Source organism: Terrapene carolina, unplaced genomic scaffold, assembly GCF_002925995.2.
Source record: "Terrapene carolina triunguis isolate 2854851 unplaced genomic scaffold, T_m_triunguis-2.0 Scaffold58, whole genome shotgun sequence".
NCBI lineage: Eukaryota > Metazoa > Chordata > Testudines > Emydidae > Terrapene > Terrapene triunguis.
The window spans coordinates 74,491,022-74,509,060 of record NW_020664409.1 but is presented as its reverse complement, the minus strand read 5'-3'; the positions used below and the strand labels follow the sequence as shown (position 1 = coordinate 74,509,060).

General features: G+C 46.9%; 1 protein-coding gene across 1 annotated transcript; it reads left to right on the top strand.

Annotated features, from left to right (window-relative positions):
* Nucleotides 1-640: 640 nt before the first annotated feature.
* Nucleotides 641-14,697, top strand: GDF6 (growth differentiation factor 6). Its single transcript, XM_024204742.3, has 2 exons — nucleotides 641-1,096; nucleotides 13,500-14,697. Exons 1-2 carry the CDS (start codon nucleotides 745-747, stop codon nucleotides 14,396-14,398), a joined length of 1,251 nt encoding a protein of 416 aa, XP_024060510.2. The 5' UTR covers nucleotides 641-744; the 3' UTR covers nucleotides 14,399-14,697.
* Nucleotides 14,698-18,039: the final 3,342 nt, after the last annotated feature.

Sequence of the window (18,039 nt, the reverse complement as noted above, 5' to 3'; positions counted from 1 at the left end):
CCTGTAGGTTTCATCACATGACATAATCTTTAATTAATTCCTGGAGACTCCAGGACAATCCTGGAGGGAAGGCAACCCTAGTACCAGTGTGGGGGGTGTTTCCAGTATGACCGCTGCACTCTCCCTTCAGCAGAATGTGCTTACTCTTCCCTCTGAAGTTCCTACTGCCCTGGTCTCAGGCTCAGATACCCGGGTGATGGGCGTCCCACAAGAACCCAAACAGACCAGCAGAGAAGCCAGCCTTATTTGGTTACAAGGCATAAGCTAACAGCAGTGGCTGCTCCCAGCCCTTCCCGCACTGAGGGGGCGCCACGGGCTGGGCATCTCCGTAGGCCCAGCTCTGTGCCCCACCCCTGGCCCGGGCGGGGTGCCTCTGGGGGATCTGGCCACCTTCGCTCTACTGCCCAGCTGCTGGGGGGCGGGGCCTGCCCCCGGATTGCCTCTTCCTCACCCGCACAGCCACGCCCCCGGGTGGGCAGAGGCCCCGCCCTCCACAGGGGTGTCCCCCAGCCAGGCCGCGCTCCCCCGGCTTAGCTGCAAGGGGCGTGTCGCTGGGACGGAGGGAGGCGGGGCCGAGCCCGGGGCTGGTACAGTCCCAGCTCGGCTCTGCCTGCTCGCACTCATCCCAGCACCCAAGGCCGCTGGAGCTCGGGCTCTGGGCGCCGCCGCTGCTGCACTCCGCCCTCGCTCAGTCCGCCGCCGGCCGGGGCTTTCCGTGCGCTCTGCTCCGGGGAGCCGCTCGCTATGAACGCAGCCCGGGCCCTGCTCTCCGCCGTGTTCCTCATCAGCTTCCTGTGGGATTTACCCGGTTTCCAGCTGGCTTCCATCGGCTCCTCCACCAAGGGCCCGAGGAGCCGCCGAGAGGCGAAGGTGGCCAGGTCCCCCAGAGGCATCCCCGCCCTGGCCAGCCACCAGCCGCGGCTGCCGCAGGAGGCGCAGCCGGGGGGCAAAGCGCAGCAGCGAGCGGAGCCCCACGAGTACATGCTGTCTCTGTACAGGACCTACTCCATAGCGGAGAAACTGGGGATCAATGCCAGCTTTTTTCAGTCATCGAAATCCGCCAATACTATCACTAGTTTTGTAGACAGGGGACGAGGTAAGTTCAAAGATCCGCATCCCTCTACCCACCCGAAACTGCCGCCGCCGGGTGTAGAAGGGAGCCTGCGCCTTGAGCCCAAATCCCATTCCCAAGTAAACCCTTCAGAGCTTCCTTAATACAGCCACGCGTTGTAGATCATTTATTTGCCAGGCTGCGTTTCTCTGCAGCCGATTTCTGGAGAATATTTGATTTGGATTTTTCTGTAAAAAGGAGTGAAAGATCGGGAAGGTGGATCTTATACTAAATAGTGGTTGTTGTTTTTTTTTATTAGCAAAATGATTAGCAACTCCGTCCGGATTGCAGTGACCACGGGTTTACATGAGCGAGGCATGCACGATCGCTGAATGCGCAAGGGATATTTTAAAAAGATGCAAGCGATCTTGAGTGTAAACGCAATCTTAAAATCTGCTCTTCTTTTTATGTCCTTCTTGCAAAGAAAGGATCACTCTTATCTCTTCAACTGTAAGGCAAATAGAAAGTTCAAACCGACTGAGAGCAAACATTTATTGCCTAAAGCTGCTCTAATTTATCAGGGTTGCTTTTATCAAGATTGCCTGCAACAAGCCCAGCTCCGTTTGAAATCACTCAGAGTAGGAAGCAGCTTGTACTTGGGCTCTTCTAAAGAAGTGCCGGCTAGTTCATGGAAGCTGCACTTTTAAGTCCAGGAAAGTCTTATAGCAGAGCGTTCGCTGATCGGCGCAAAACTCTTAGCGGAGAGCCAGCTCAGGATTGAAAGGTGCTTTGATTTGCTCTTGCTTTTCGTTGGGCCTGATCCTGCTTCCATTAAAACCCGTGGGGGAAACCCCCATCCTCCTCGTGGATTTCAGTGGGTGCAGGATCTGCACCTCCTCGCTCTTTTGCTTTGTGTTTTGTTTTGCACTGACATCAGCCATTCTCCCCCCGTGTTGTAAGCCTCGTCCACCGCACCAGGTTAACGTGACAAATGCCGATAGAACCTTAGCGATCCATACGGGCAGACTGAGACCGCCGTGTTCTTGATCACTTATCGCACCCTCTTCTCCGCTTCCCTCTCCCCCCCCCCCCGCCCCGACCATTACCTGTGTACCGGGGCAAAGATCCATCCCAGATCTTCAGCCCTTTTCGCATTTAAAGGTTGTTTTACTGCCTCTTCCACTGATTCTTTGCCAGTCTTTATACTGGGCACGGTGAAGTTGAGGATCCTTTGGGACTAGGACAGAGAGTGTAAAAACATTTGGTTACCTTGGCTTGTGAGCTATTAGTGACAGAAAAATTAACTGGTTCTTAAGGAGGGTTGTAAATTATTTCCCTTCCCCCCTATCTGTTTAGGAGTCTCTCTCCCCACCCCTCACCCCCAACCTGCTCACTACAACCTGTCTGCAGCTCTGAACCTATAGGACGAGCAGGCTGCTATTTCAGCTGGGTCAGCGGGTTCATTAGCTGTTGAGAGCCCTGAAAAGCAATTTAACTTACTATAGTTGATGATTTTTCGTACAAAGCTCAGCTTTGAAAAGCCACGTGGCTCCTTTGTAGTTATATGAGCTGATTCTTTAATCCCCAGCTTCAATCAAAACCAAAAAAGCAGCTGAGACTTGTTTGCCTCCAAAGCTCTTCTTGTCTGATCTGCGGAGGGACATCCTTTATCTCGTACCTGAACTGTTCTTCCGAGTCCAAGCGCCTTTCTTCACACGCCACTCTTGAGCCAGGGGTCCAGACAGCCAAGAGGTCCTGGGACAGTAGGCGGTAATGTTTGAGCCAGTTTGTTTTCATATGGTCAAGGAAGAAAAGTTTGAGGAGGGGTAACGGCAAATGTGTTTTCAAACTCTACATTTTCCCTTTATAGCCCGTTATGTTTGGCCCCTGTAGAGTTAATTTTAAAAGCGTCGCTCGTCCGAAGTCATTTGCTCACTCTGAAATCGCTTTGAGGAATAGGATGCCCGGGATGAGCTTTGAACGATTTTAGACGCGAAGTAAAACACGCCAGTAAAGGCGTAGTGGTTTTTGTTGCTTGCTTGTTTTGTAACTACTCCCTCTGTGTGTGTGTCAGAAACACCCGCAGGTCACGGATAGGATTTCTAGGAATACAGAAACAGAGAAATAGTTTCGTTTCCCGGTTGTGTATATTTTTAAAAGTTACTTTCTGAAATTAAGATTTCTTTCCCCGCCATAACAATTACCCCACTCGGTTTACTGCCAACTTGTTTGCAGAGGAAAAGCAGTGCAAGCGGCATAAAAACACCACTTTCAAGATCATCTTATTCTTGATCACCGGAGGAAAGACAGTTAATTTAACAAATTTAGCTCATCTTGCTGCATGGAGGATTCTACTCTGTGGGGAAGTGATTTGCGAACAGAAGTCCTGATTTGATGAAGGAAAAGCCTCACTTTCCCCCATTGATTTTGATTTGATGTGTCACAGGCTGTGACCTTGTGCTGGACCTTCTATGGGTTGCTTAGCATCAAGCCGCTGATTGGAGTATTTCAACTCAGTGATCTAATTGAGTGTTCATGTCATAACATATCAAATATTGTCTAGTCTCCCATAATGAAGTGGACCAGCCAATGGCACATCACCAAAAACTTCAAGAGAACTTCCGTTCCTCTGAAGTGGTAGCTTTTTTACTGCCCACCTCCCTGTGGGCTCCTCGCCCAGTTAATTGCCGAGCTGGAGTTGTACTGCTGCTGAACAGTTCCTGCTCAGTAAAGTTTCTGTCAATTCATTTGCAGACAATATAGCCCCCCAATTGACCCAATTAGATAGGCTGCTATTTACCTAACTAGGAATTCTGGAGGAGACAGTGGTAGCCATACCTTGTCTGCCCACATGACCTTGTTAATTGCAGGGGTTCATAAGGATAACAATTGGGGCGGAGTGTAAAGAATCCTTTGGCCACATAAAGAAAATCGGTTCCCAAACCTGTTCTCTGGGAGGAGAATTTCAAGAAGAGTTAACAGGAGTAAGAGACTTCCTTATTGGATGATCTGCAATTACTCTTTTTTTTTTAAATTGTCCTTGGGTTAATGCATGGAATTGCAGCCAAAGAACATAGCTTCTGATCTGTCCATTGCACACCCAAAATAGTGCACCAGTATCTTCTCAGTAACGAGTTAAGAAGGGTAGAGCGGTTAAATCAAATATTCAAATATTATTCCTCCTCGCGTTGCTTGCTTCTTTTTCCTAAACTAATGAGATCGCTTTCGGGGCAGTTTGATAGGGGAAGAAGCCGCACTAGATTGTATTATTTTCAAGCGTTAAAAATAATTCAGAAAGTGAGGAATAGGTTGTGATTTCCCCCCGCCTCATTTTGCCACCCCACCCCGCTTGTTACGGTCGCAAGATCAGACAGGACCTAGCTGAATGTAGGAAAATTACTGTTGGCACATGAAGTAACTCATTAAAACGCAGATGGTGCTCGCTGGCCTCAGGACCCCCAGCATTGGAGCTCCACAGTAAAGCAGACAATTAGGAACTGCAAGGACTCACTAGGCAGGAGAAAAGTAAAAGAATGAGGGAGCTGCGAAAGAGAGAAATCAACAAGGAAACTGGCAAAGAGGAAGAAATGCAGAATGGTTCATACACAAAGGCAGTGTCAGGGAGAGCTTCTTTCCAAGCAATAACGAGGGGGTAGGGGGCAGGCAATTGGCCCTTAGGTTAATGTCAGATTTCCCTTTTGGATGCAGAGTTTCTAGGTCGGTTCCAGACAAGAGAGAATCCTTATTACATTGGAGGAGTTTTTACGCAACGAACACAGTAAGATCTGAATATTATTGCTGGATTTGAAAGTGATACGGACCGTCTCGTTTCCCCCAGTTTGTGTTACACTTGCAAGACAGTTCATTAAGAAGTTTACAGGAATATGATTGTAATTTTTGTTGTTGTTTCCATTTTATATTGGGGGTGGGAGGGAAGTCCACGTGCAAAATCTGAAAATGTCCCGGCTGTTCATGTGGCAGAAGAAAAGGAATGTAAATCCCACTTGAAATTCATTTTGTGCAGCATGTTTATGCAAAACAGCGGGTTTCTGGGCGGACCTAAAGCTGCAATGCAGTGTGATCAGTGTAGAGCCTTTGCCCAGGCAATGTTGTCGTTGGCAAAAGGAAAATGAAATATAAGCAGGGAAGTATTTTAATGGGGAAGGAGGGAATTCACAACTGTTAATTATTTGGTGACCTTGTATTCGATTTGTTTGAGCCCCTTATAAAAACACTAATGCAGACCAGACGGCCAAAGTGAGGGAGCCTGCAGAAGGTTCCAATCTGCGCTTTATTTCCCTGGTAAGAGCCTTGGAAAGAGTCGAGGGACTGGCGGTGGTAGAAGGTTGGAAGGCGGTGTGTGCTTGCAGTACCCTCCACCACTGGGGTGGGGGACATCTTGTCTCTTTGTTAACCACAAGGAAAGGTCTCGAAAGAGATCCTGCGATTGGCACGAGCGAGAGAAAGGAACTAGATTTGGGGCTAGAAGGGGGGGGGGGGGGCTTTTCTGTTCCTGTGGATGGAGTGGGGGCAGCCACAAATTCGTCTTGTTCCATTTTCTTTGGCTGATGTGGTTTTTCCTCGGTCGATCCTGGGAACTGAGCTGGGAGCTGTTGGGACGGTAGCTGGGAGGGAAGAAGTGGGAGGGCACAGAAAAGTTATAAAATAGTCGCAAACCAATTGCCACAGAACATTCCCTTGTTTTTCTGAGTCTTTTTAAATAAGACACCGATCTTTTGCAGCAATAATACAGCTGTATCCGTAAAGATCACTCCGTCTATTCTTGATACTAGATAGGAGTTTTTATTTAGGTAAAGCAAAACAACCAACCTGCATTCGGATCTATAAATCCTCCATTAGCCATCCATTTCATAGGGGACAACAAACAAAACCGTTTACCACCTCATTCTGTTGACCTCAGTCGCTACCTCATAAAAAGGCACGGGTACATCTTAAATGCTACACAGAATCTCTTTAAAGCCCGATGCAGCCTGCAGTAATCAGCCCATGCAAACTGAAAGTGAAGAAGTCCAAATATTTAAAGCAGGGGTTCTCAAACCGGGGGTGGGGACCCCTCAGGGGGTCACAAGGTTCTTACATGGGGGGGTCGCAAGCTGTCAGCCTCCACCCCAAACTCCGCTTTGTCTCCAGCATTTATAATGGTGTTAAATATATAAAAAGTATTTTTAATTTATAAGGAGGGGTCCCACTCATAGGCTTTCCATGTGAAAGGGGTCACCAGTACAAAAGTTGAGAACCACTGATTTAAAGTAATTCTGAATGCTTATTTTGGACCCGATCCCACAATCTTTACCCCCCCCCCCACCACCACCAAAAAAAGCCCTCCCCTTGTTTCCTACGGGACAGATTTGCCTGGGTAAAAACTGTAGGATCGAGCTCTTGGTTTTCAGAATTGTTATTGCTGTTTAGAAAGCTCCCATCTTTTTCGTGCCTCCTTCCCCATAATGTTGTGCAAAACTAGGGTCACAGCAAAATGCCATAGGATCCTGCCCTGAAAAATATGAACTGATCAGGGAGATCGAGAACGAAATCTCACCAGCCACACACGCCTGCCTGCTAGTTAGACCGTTTACACGTACACGATCCCTTTAGAATTCCGAGCTGAATGAAGTCTCCCCATGCCACGCTCAAAGTAGATTCGGAATGCAACATATTCGTTTGTCACTAGCGAACTAAGAGAAGGGTAGCCGCAGCAATGGGGTTGTAAGGGGACGTTAATCAGGCGATCTGTCGCATCGTCATTACTTTCGTCATTACTTCTTAATCCTAAAAAAAGAGAGAGAAAAGGCGATGTGGAAACGCTTGTTTCCTCGCACGCCCTGCAGTGGCGTTTTGCAACAAACTAGCAAGAGGTTTGGGAGCTAGTCAGCCTCGTCAATAGGGAACTCCGATTGTTCCCTGTCCACATGACTTAAAGATGGTCTCCAAACTATAGGGGGACATTTTACTTTTTACTAACTGCTAAAGAATGGGCAGATACGTTAGCCCCGAATTTGCTGAAATGAATGCTGGTCTTTACCACACATACACTTCTCGTCTGAAACTTTGTCTACTCTTCTGTATCTCTAGCTTCAGAAATAATCCAAGAGCTATAAAACAAATAATTTTGGAACAGGAATATTTTAGGATTTGGGGGGTTATTTAAATTAATATTTAGGATAAGAAAATAATTCAAACTAACATAGGGAGGGACCACGCTTAACTCGCTATGAGAGAGAAGCCGTTTCGCTTTAGCATGCATCCTACTTTTCTACAAAGCAGGGAGGGCGATTTTAACTTTGTTAAATGTATTATGTAAAAGGGCGCTAAAACCCATGCGAAACTCGCTTTGGATTTTCTTGCATAAGGACTGTATTATCCAGTCCAGTTTGACAGGACTATAACTAGACTTGTGGCGAGAGTACACTTGTCTGTTTTGTCACTTTGTTGGAGTTTTGTTCATGGGATTAGAGAGAGAACGAGAGAGCGAGCAAGGAAGAGGCTGGCGACAAACCAACAGAACTGCCATAGCAGAGGGAGACGGCTAAAATGTAAGATTTAGTATTTGCAGGCATAGATTCAGTAAATAAAATGCTCAAGAAAATAAATCCACGCCAGCTATGGGTATTTCGAGTGTAAAATATGCACTAAAAATCACCCTGAGTTTGTTCAGTTGTTGGCAGGATTAGGAACAGATTCTAGGAAGGTGTGGGCTTTCCCAGTTACCTGAGAGTGAGCGAATGAAACGTTTAAATCTAATCACACAGTGTAATAAAAAGCCAGTGCAAGGCTCTCAGAGATGTGGAATTCAAACTGGAGAAATGCCACACATGGAGAGCCAGCCTCTTTATTCTATAGCCCACATCATGCTTAGAAAGAACTACCTGTCAGTGTTGTTACTATGCAGACAATGTGTACACAGCCTGTCATGATTACTGAGGATATATGTTTTAACTTTCAGATTATTGTTGAACGAGAGTCTTTAAATGGTCTTTAAACTGCAAATGTGCTTTTGCTTTGAGTTTAAATATGGCTTGAAAGAGAATGGGGAAAGAGAATTCTTCTTGAATGTGGTTTTGGTATAATTTGCAGTGATGTAAAGTTAAGATTTGAGCCCTAATGAATTGGCTGGGAGCCCAGTACCTGATCTGCCATGAAAAGGGAAACTTTGTGTAGCCTTCATTAATCCCAGCCTTTCCTCGGAGTTCAGGTCTGCCTGCTAGAAAGTGAAGCTGGGAAGCAGGAGTCGTTCAATACAGGGAGTTAAAGGAAACATCCCATGCAAATAATTAATTTAACCCTAGAGATGGTAAAACCACCATAACCACAAAGAGAAGGAAATGTACATAACACGAGGGCTCCTGGGGGGAACGCTTCCAGCTCCAGCTCAGTTTGCATTTCTCCCATAGACTCTTCTATTAAAGCCGTGACATGAAGGTGGCATAGGCAAAATTCTGCAAGACAAAACACGATGAGCATATTCGTTTCCCGGGACACATTTGAAAGGGCAGGATCTACATCTGGCTGTTTCTTTTCCCCACCAGTGCCACATGCTTAAATTCCAGATAGATCTGTCTTCCTCCACCCCCAAATATTTTAGCTTCTAGAAATCTAACAAAGGACATTCGAAATAATAATAATATAACAATAACGTGTATGTACATTTAAATTCCAAATACAAAGGTACCTGGAGGCTGACTTCCGTATGGAATTTTCTATAATTTAGTGTTTCCAACAGCCAGTTGTGCGCTTTAGAAACACAGAATATTTGTTGAGCTCTGGAAATGTGTTAACAATAATCTGAGAGGGGGCAGATATTGAATGTGTTGTTTGACGACACAGATTTCACCCAACCCACTTCTTTGATTTCAAGGAAAATAAATAAGCACCGTAAGAGCCTACCAAAAGGGTGAGCGAGAGCAAGAGGGGTTTTCACGGTTACTGTGCTCTTTGCACGGTAAAACGGAAAACAAATTGACTTAAAGATTCTAAAAAAGGATCCATCTTCCTCAGATTTCTAGAATTTTTATAGCTTCCCCCCCACTCTTCCCTCGTTCCTCTGCTTTTCCCACCCTCTTGACTGTTTGCACTGGGAGCAAGCCAATATGGTTTAGGATTATGTCTTCATCTGTAATTATTAGGTTACAAGAGTGAGCAAACAACGTTTATCTGATCGGATTCAAAGCTGCTTATTTGAAATAACCGGTGCCCTGGCCCCTTTGATGGAATAATGAGACCTGGCAATTTTATCAATTGATGAAAGATTTTTGTCTGAACAATTTCTGGAACACAAGTAGTGCCGAGATGTGGCTGTCCTTTGAAATCTTCTTACCCACCTGGTACATTTCCTCTCCCTTTCTGACGTGCCTGTCCAATGTGACATGAAGCCAGTTCGGACTCAGATATATTTAGAGGAGCAAAAGATGTGTTCTTGTTTGAAACCCACACATCCCAGATCGTCCTACCCATGGCTGGAAGAGTTTAATTATCTCGTTAACCGCAGGACAATGCTGAAGATAACCACGGAATAAACACAAAAAGAACAGGAGACAATTTACAACCTTCAAGTTGCCGTTTTCAACCCTGGAAACTCACATGGGATCTCGCATGTTCCTCCCCACTACTGCTTAGTGCATATAACTGCCATTTAACAATACACTTGACATTTGCCCCTTGATGGCATAAATCTCCACGCGACATTCCGGAGCCACTAAATGTCCAGCCCTACTGATCAAAATCAGAAACACTTTGCTTTCACTTGTCCTCACGTGGGAAAATGGAGACTTTGGCCCCCTCCCCCCTTTCAAACCTCTCTCAGGCGATTCACACAACTCTCTTTGGGGGGAGCTCAGTTGAAAAATGTGCCTGCAGCCCCACACCCCCTCAGCTGAAAGCTAAAGTCCCATAGAAAGGGGTTAGTTCTATGAAGCAGGTGACTGTCCGTGCGTTTTCCCTTCTCCCGGCTTCTAGCTGTGTGATGGGGGAGCACTACACCCTCCGTTAGATCTCCGCTGGGTAACAGGTCCCGGGAAAGGCGGAGGAGGGGAGAATACCTCTATTTCAGGTCCGGGTTCTCGGCATGCCACCAGCCTGCTGGGGTGGAGCACGTGCTGGCAAGCTGTGAGCAGAAAGGGGGGAGCTAGGCACAAGATTTCGGGGATCTGAAGGGACTCCGAGAACTGGTAAACCTGGGATCTCAGGACTATGGGGACCCCAGGGTCGAGGAATCTGGAACCAAACAGATCTAGGCACCTAGGCCCAAAGGTCCCACCGGGCCGGGCTCCTGACCTGCAGCTGCAATTCCCCAGAAGAGAAAAAGTGGACGCGCATCTTCTTTGAGATCAAACACAAGACCCCCGCCCCTCAAGCAGAACTAGAGAGACCCAGCTTTCCCCTGGCCCCGAAGACCAGGGGCAGAAGAGGAAGGGGGTTGGTTGCCTCCTAAGTAGGGGTTGGGAAGGTGTTGGCCTGGGCCAGACAGGTATGGGGGATAAGGTCTGCAGCCCCTCTGATCCCAGCAGACCTGGCACCACTACGGGAGCGCCCACGGGCGAATAAATGGAGCTCCTACTTTCCTAGTCCTGCTTCAGACACTGTTCAGCTCCTGGCAGCGTACAGAGCGCAGGGTCAGCGGCCAACGCTGCGTTTAACCTGGCCCCCTAGGAGGAGAGAGTTATTCAAATGTCCATAGCTCAGATCACCCTCCCACCCCCTTCCCCATCTGAATGTTGGTTTACAGACCCATTCCCAAATAGACTAATGAAGGAATAAGGCGGCCCCTGCCGCTGAACTTGCTGTGCGCGCCTTAGGTTCTAGACAGCTACTTACTAGAAGGATCAACTACGTTTTTAGATTTTTTCAGTGCAATGTAGCCCTGGTTCTGGCTGCAGCATGAATTTAGCGCTCTGGATCGCGAAAGTGAAATGTGACGAAGTAAGCAGGACATTGTTTGAATCATCCACATTCTTGCTGTTGGACTGTACATCTTTTCCTGAAACTTACCCCGCATCGCAGACCCATGCCCAGCACATGAAGTGGAGGAAAAACTCGTGAAACTGACACAGTCCTGGCAGGGTGAGTCTTGTCTGAGAGCTTCACTTTCTTGAATCATTCACCCCATCCTGCAGTCCTTGTGCACTCAGAACCCCCCCACTCCCCTGCTGAAGTCAACAGAGGAGATTTGGGTGTATTAGGCATGGGGGCGGGGGGAAGGGGTGTGTAGAGAAGGCCGAGTGTGGAAAACAATAGAAAGACAAAGGAAACCATAAAGTACTATGGCCCCATTCCGAACTTGTTTCTGAAGAACAAGCTAGGCGAACACAACACATTTTACCTTATTCCAGCTGTAGGGCTGATAAAACACGTGTACAAATTGCAGTGATAGGCCAAATCCTGCTCACTCCCCTCAATGGAGCGGCCCCAACAGCACTTTAAAGTCATTATAATGAAGGTAGGCAGCACTTGCTATATTTCACTTTTATTTTAAACAGATTGTTTTAACAGCTGTCGTTGTCACCTTGTTTTTTGTAGGCTCTATGGTTGTTAATAAATGTGTAATTCTCACTGAAGTAGGTTTGTATCTCAGGCAGGGTTGTCTAGTTATCCCTGAGTTGCTGTTGCTCTTCAGAAGAGACAATTGAAGTTTGAATTAATTAGTTCTGGTTAATCTTCATTATGGAAAAGGAATATTCCTTCCTCGGTTGAAACTGGGTTACAGGAGTCTAATGTGAGTACTTGGAAGTATTATAGGCCTCATTCCAAATTCGCTGGTGCTCTTCTTTATGAATACCTCTGGCTACCCGCTTGAAATTAATCAGCAATGTAATTTCACTTTTAAAAGGCAACTGGTCCGATTTCCATTGAACTCAAGGGGAGATTTGCCACTGATCTCAGTGGCAGCAGGATAGAATCCCAAGTGCTTTACCCAGGAGTAATCCATCTTCATACAATCATTTTGTCAACTACTTTGGTAAATCATTACACCTATTTTATTTTAAACTAATTAACCCTTTCACTGATGTCTTAATTATTTTTTATCTTCCTCACACACGGAAATGTACAATTGATTTCCAGGACCGATCTATGTTTACCAATGACTCACATACACATTTCCAAGGAAAGAAAACAGATTTTTGCCTCCCCCCCCCCCCGCTGGGGAAACGTAACCGTGCCCTGAATAAAGGTGGAAAGCGCCTCAGAAACATTTTCTAGAGGGATGGGAACCCGGTAAAAGTGTAGTTCACTACAGCCACCCAGGCGGGCTTCGACCGGGTCCCTAAACTCTTCCTATGGATTTGATAGGAAATGATTCTGCGCACGGTTGCTAGGAAGGCTCTGTTACGAAAGAACCGCGATCTCTCGAGGAATATTGCCTGGGCGCTGTGTCCCGGTTATGCAGCGCGATTCCAACTGAATTTCACACAGTACCTATTGTCTGCATTTTTGGAAAAAAAGCAGCCAATGGAGAGTGACTTTTGAGTTCCTGTATGCCAATCCGTATTGATTTGTACATCGATTTGGCAAGTCTGGAGGTCTTGGCTTCCATAAATCATCCGGCTGTTCCCTCAACAGGCTCCCCCCTTCCAGAATTTTCAGCTGGACCTTAGGTTGGGAAACATACTGATTAGAAATAGCAATGACCTCTGAAATCAACAAATAACAGGGATTGTATATTTCTTTAGTCTCCATTTCTACCTCTGGCGCAAGCTGAGCTTGGAAATGCTGCGAGGGGCTGCTGAACGCTGGCTCCAATGACACTTTTACTATTGAAATATACACAAACTTTACTAGCTTCTGGGGAGACCCAGGGGCTTTGGGAATTTTTGTATTTGCTGGGTTGTAAACATTTTATTGGAAAGCAGCTCGGGGGAATCTGGTTTGCTTTTCGTGCTGTACTTCGTACACAAATGTGTCAAAAAAGAAGTCCAGGTTTCTCTCTCGGAGCGGAATAAAATAGCCCCCCTCCTCTCCCCTCCCCCTCCGGACTCTAGCCGCAGAGGACAGCAGAGCCGACGGGGTGAGGAAATGGACGTGGAGCGCAGGCTGTCAGAACACGCCCTGTCTCTGCAGCCAGTCTGGACGCGGAGCGAGGCGATTCTCGCTGTGTGCTGATCCTGCCACTACAACACGGGCTCCCTTTTAGAGACACCCAGTGAGCACAAGGGAAACACGTTAGGCCAGTGACACATCTAACCCCGCAGCGACCCTGCCTCCCCCCTCCCCAGCCATGGAAGGAGAAGCCCCGCGGAGAGTCGCCGACACGAGTCCTCTCCCGTCCCGCTGCTTCCCTGGGAGAGGGCGCCTGGCTCTCCGGGCCGGGGGCGCGGGGGGCGGTTTGGGGCAGGCAGGGCCGCTGGAGGGGTGAGCCCAGGCTCCCTGCCCTGTCTCCCGTCGGCCGCGGGAAGATCCCCCGGAGTGAAACTGACTGTAATTATGTGTTATCTTGCAGACGATCTCTCGCCCGCCCCGCTCAGGAGACAGAAGTATTTGTTTGATGTATCGACTCTCTCAGACAAAGAAGAGCTGGTGGGAGCGGAGCTGCGGCTCTTTCGCAAAGCCCCCGGCCATCGCCTCTCCCAGCCCTCGCCGGGCCTGTCCTCCATGCAGCTCTTCCCCTGCCTCTCCCCCCGGCTCCTGGACGCCCGGACTCTGGACCCGCGCGAGGCTCCCCCGGCCGGCTGGGAAGTGTTTGACGTGTGGCAGGGGCTGCAGCAGCAGCAGCCCTGGAAGCAGCTGTGCCTGGAGCTGCGGGCCCCGGGGGGCCGGGGGCAGCAGCCGCTGCCGGACCTCAGGAGCCTGGGCTTCGGCAGGAGGGGCCGGGCGCAGCAGGAGAAGGCCCTGCTGGTGGTGTTCACCAGGTCCCCGCGGAAGAACCTGTTCGCCGAGCTGCGGGAGGAGCGGGGCTCGCCGCGGGAGGAGCGGGGCTCGCTGCAGCGCGTGCCGCAGGAGACCCAGCAGCAGTTCAAGACGCGGCGGAAGAGGCGGACCGCCTTCGCCAGCCGCCATGGCAAGAGGCATGGCAAGAAGTCCCGGCTCAGGTGCAGCAAAAAGCCCCTGCACGTGAACTTTAAGGAGCTGGGCTGGGACGACTGGATTATCGCCCCGCTGGAGTACGAAGCCTACCACTGCGAAGGGGTGTGCGACTTTCCGCTGCGATCCCACCTGGAGCCCACCAACCACGCCATCATCCAGACCCTCATGAACTCCATGGACCCCAGCTCCACGCCTCCCAGCTGCTGCGTGCCCACCAAACTGACCCCCATCAGCATCCTCTACATAGATGCGGGCAACAACGTGGTGTACAAGCAGTACGAAGACATGGTGGTCGAGTCCTGCGGTTGCAGGTAGCAGGCTGCTTTGCCGGTCTCCCCGGGGGAGATCGAGGTGGTTTGGAGCTATAAATGAACTCAAAGGACAGGAGAGGGCTGGTCGAGTCTGAGGTCCCGGAAACTTCACCTATGGGACGGGAGGGGAATTCTCACATGTTGGGTGCTCCTGCAAAACAGTCAAGGATCTGCGGCGCGTGTGCATTGGCTGGCGTGACCTGCATACTTGATAGGCTTGAATGGGTGAGGAATAGTTTGTGTATCCATCTCCCCTGTATCCCTGCTCTCGACACATTGGAAACCAGCGTTAAAACCAGCCACCAACCAACCAATGTGGCGAAGCTCCACATTACAGAGGAGAACGTGGGCTTTAACTGCCTGCTCCGTGCCTGACCCAGCCAGCCCCATGGACCCCTCACCCAACAAGCTGGGGCTGCTCAGTTTTCAGGAGAAAGCTGGCACTGAGTAGCCCACCTTCCAGATCCTGCTTTGCACACAAGGAGACTCAAGGCCACCCCTTCCTTCAAAGAACTGGGTGGAAGTGGAAGCAGGAAAGTGGGAGTGGGAGGGAAAGAGGGGGACACTTTTGCAAAAGCTTTCTTCAGATCTGATGGAAACCAGCGCTCTCCAGATCAGGTTGTGGGAGTCAAGTCTGGAGAGAGAAGGATTATTTTGCTGCGCCTTCTCCATCGATGTTTCTCCCCAGTGTATACAAGATGCAGCGACAGGCACCTGTTCAAACTGAGCCCATTTAAGATTAAGGGAAAGCAACAGGCACGACTCTTTTCATGGGTTGGCATGCGGAGAGTAATGGGACTAGCAAGCAGAGGAGGCAAAAGAAAAAAAAGGACCCAATAAAGTTTTGGTTCCAAGGACTTTCCCCTTAGAATTATCTGATGATCTATACCTGCTTTAAGTGTAAAGGCAATTTACCAAGTATAAAGACAATCAAAGCCAGAGAGCAGAATGACTCCTGCCTCTGAAGTTTCCCTAAGAAGGGTTATTTCGTTTCTGCCCTCTCTCTTTCACATTCCTGCAAAATTACCAGCCAGAAATAGCCTACGGCCCCCTCCCCCCAAAAAAAACATTGTTCCAGATTGTAATTACCAGTTAGGTTATATTTTAAGACTTAGTAATGAAAAACTGTGAAAAGAGCAAAGTGTTACAGAAAACACAAATAGGAGTGATTTGGAATGGAAGCTCCTTTAAATTTCAAGAAAAAAGCATGTAACTATTCAATTAACAAATTCCATAGGTAGCTCTATCAACCTGCAACAGTATTATATGGAAATATGGTGCTGGAAAAAGCATTTATAAAGATTTTTGTTTCCTTCCCACCTTTAGTCTGAAACATGGCTTTACCTAAGGAAAGTGCACTTCTCAGCATGCCTAAACCTTTTTGTGTTTATTTTTAATTTGTATGTTTATAGGTTTAGACTTCCCCCACGGAATTCTAGTGCTGTTAGCTTATCTGGTTTCACAAAGCTTCAAACTGGTGAAAAAAGATGAGAGTAATAATAATAATTAATTAATAATATAAAATGCTAATAATAATAATAAAAAGACTCGACCAGGAGCAATAATTTAAAATGCACATTTTGCTTTGGATGCACTGTTGTTCATATTAAAGCTGTAAATATTTGTTTATTTAAACAGACTGAAAAGTGCAAAATGGAGGTGAACAACATGCATTTCTTTTTTAAATGTACAAAACATTATATGCACTCGAAATGTTATAATTTCTAATATTTTTTAAAGTTTATATTTGAGTTGTACAGAGTTAAGCATTAATCAGATATTTCATTCTTCCTTAAAGATATCATTTCCTTAAAATATTATTACAAGATTTAAATTCTGTGTTAATAATGGAGATTTTTTTTTACTGTCTACCTCACTATAATACAAGTATTTACAACTCTAAAATTATTTGAGGTAAATTAATATTCAGAACATTTTTACAGTACACTTTTACTGGACGATACTACAACTATTACTGTATTATTAAACTTTTTTTTTCAAAAAGTCAGCTTGCTTTTATATGTTCTATTATTTGGCTAAGTAATAACAAATTCCTCTCAAACATTGGCTGCAATTCTAAAATGATGTAGTGTTAAGTTCCAATAAACACCACTTAAAAATATAATATTCAAAGCCATTCTTCCTACTTGAAACCCTTCTGTATTCTCATAAAAGCTTTAGTTTGACCTTTAATATACATCGATGGTATAATTATGAGAGAAGCTACATTATGATTTTATATAACTTTAATGTAACTGGAAGAATGCATTAAATTGAAAGATTCAGACGAACGTTTGTAAATATCATCTGTATTGGACACATTTCTATACACTGTATTATGATGAGAAGCATAAGTACTGGATGTTTTATAAATGATATTTATTTTTGATGCAATGGGTAAAATATTTATTAAATTTTTTTCCTGGTTATCTCTTAGATAATGAAGAGCTATTCACTGAGTAACTGTTTCAATAAGAGAAGAATTCCAATCTCTTATTATGACATGGTGTTCAGACAACAGCAGTAGCCCACTGTGCATTTGATATGATTCCTTTCAAAGAAAACTTAAATCTATATGCACAAGAGTTGAAAGAACTTCTCACCTTGTAGAAACCATGAAATGTATTTGCAAACAAGGTTCTTTTCATGGAAGGAGGCATTTCTACCTGATCACAGGACCTACTCGACAGATTTTATTCAGGCAAATTTGCATTCATTTGGAAACGTGCTTGAATAAAAGATTGCAGGATCGGGCCCGTAGTTTTTGACACCAGCAGGGTAGAAGCCCAATAGAAGAGTCTGCTGTAATATGCTTTAATCTCAAGAAAATATTAATGTTTAAAAGTGTTTCCTGCTAATATTAGTTTCAGAAATAGCATTGTTAATATGAAACTAGTTTCAAAACACAGTTCACTGGTTGTATATGGCAAAAGGTGTTCCTTCCCTTGTGAACTTTGATTGCTGCTCTGAGCTAAATTGGTACAGTTTTCTTTTAAGGCTATGTCTACACTACAGAATTAGGTCGGATTTATAGAAGCCGGTTTTATAGAAACCGGTTGTATGCAGCCGATTGTGTGTGTCCCCACCTAAAATGCTCTAAGTGCATGAAGTCGGCGGACCGCGTCCACAGTACCGAGGCTAGCGTCGACTTCCGGCGCATTGCACTATGGTACCTATCCCACAGTTCCCGGAGCCTCCGGCGCCCATTGGAATTATGGGTTGAGATCGCAATGCCCGGATGATGCAAAGCAGTGCCGCGAGGGGTTCTGGGTACATTGCGTCAGGCCCCTCCCCCGCCGTCACAGCAACGGCAGACAATAGATTCGCGCCTTTTTACCTGGGTTACCTGTGCAGACAACATACCACGCCAAGCATTGAGCCCGCTCAGCTCAGCTCACCGTCACCATATCTCTTCCGGGTGCCGGCAAACGTGGGACTGCATTGCTAAACAGCAGCAGCAGCTTACTGCCTTTTGGCGGTAGACGGTGCAGCATGACTGGTAGCCTTCATTGGCGATCTGGGTGCTGGCAGCTGTGGGGCTGGCAGCCGTAGGGCTGCATTGCACCAGCCCCTTGCCTTTTGGTAGAAGATGGTATATTACAACTGGTAACCGTCGTCATCGTACTGCAGTGGCTGTCGATCATG

Excerpts from the sequence above, each read along its gene's own strand:
- GDF6 (XM_024204742.3), top strand. The coding sequence starts at position 745 with ATGAACGCAGCCCGGGCCCTGCTCTCCGCCGTGTTCCTCATCAGCTTC. Across the intron at positions 1,097-13,499 it reads TTTTGTAGACAGGGGACGAG|ACGATCTCTCGCCCGCCCCG; the intron begins GTAAGTTCAAAG and ends GTTATCTTGCAG.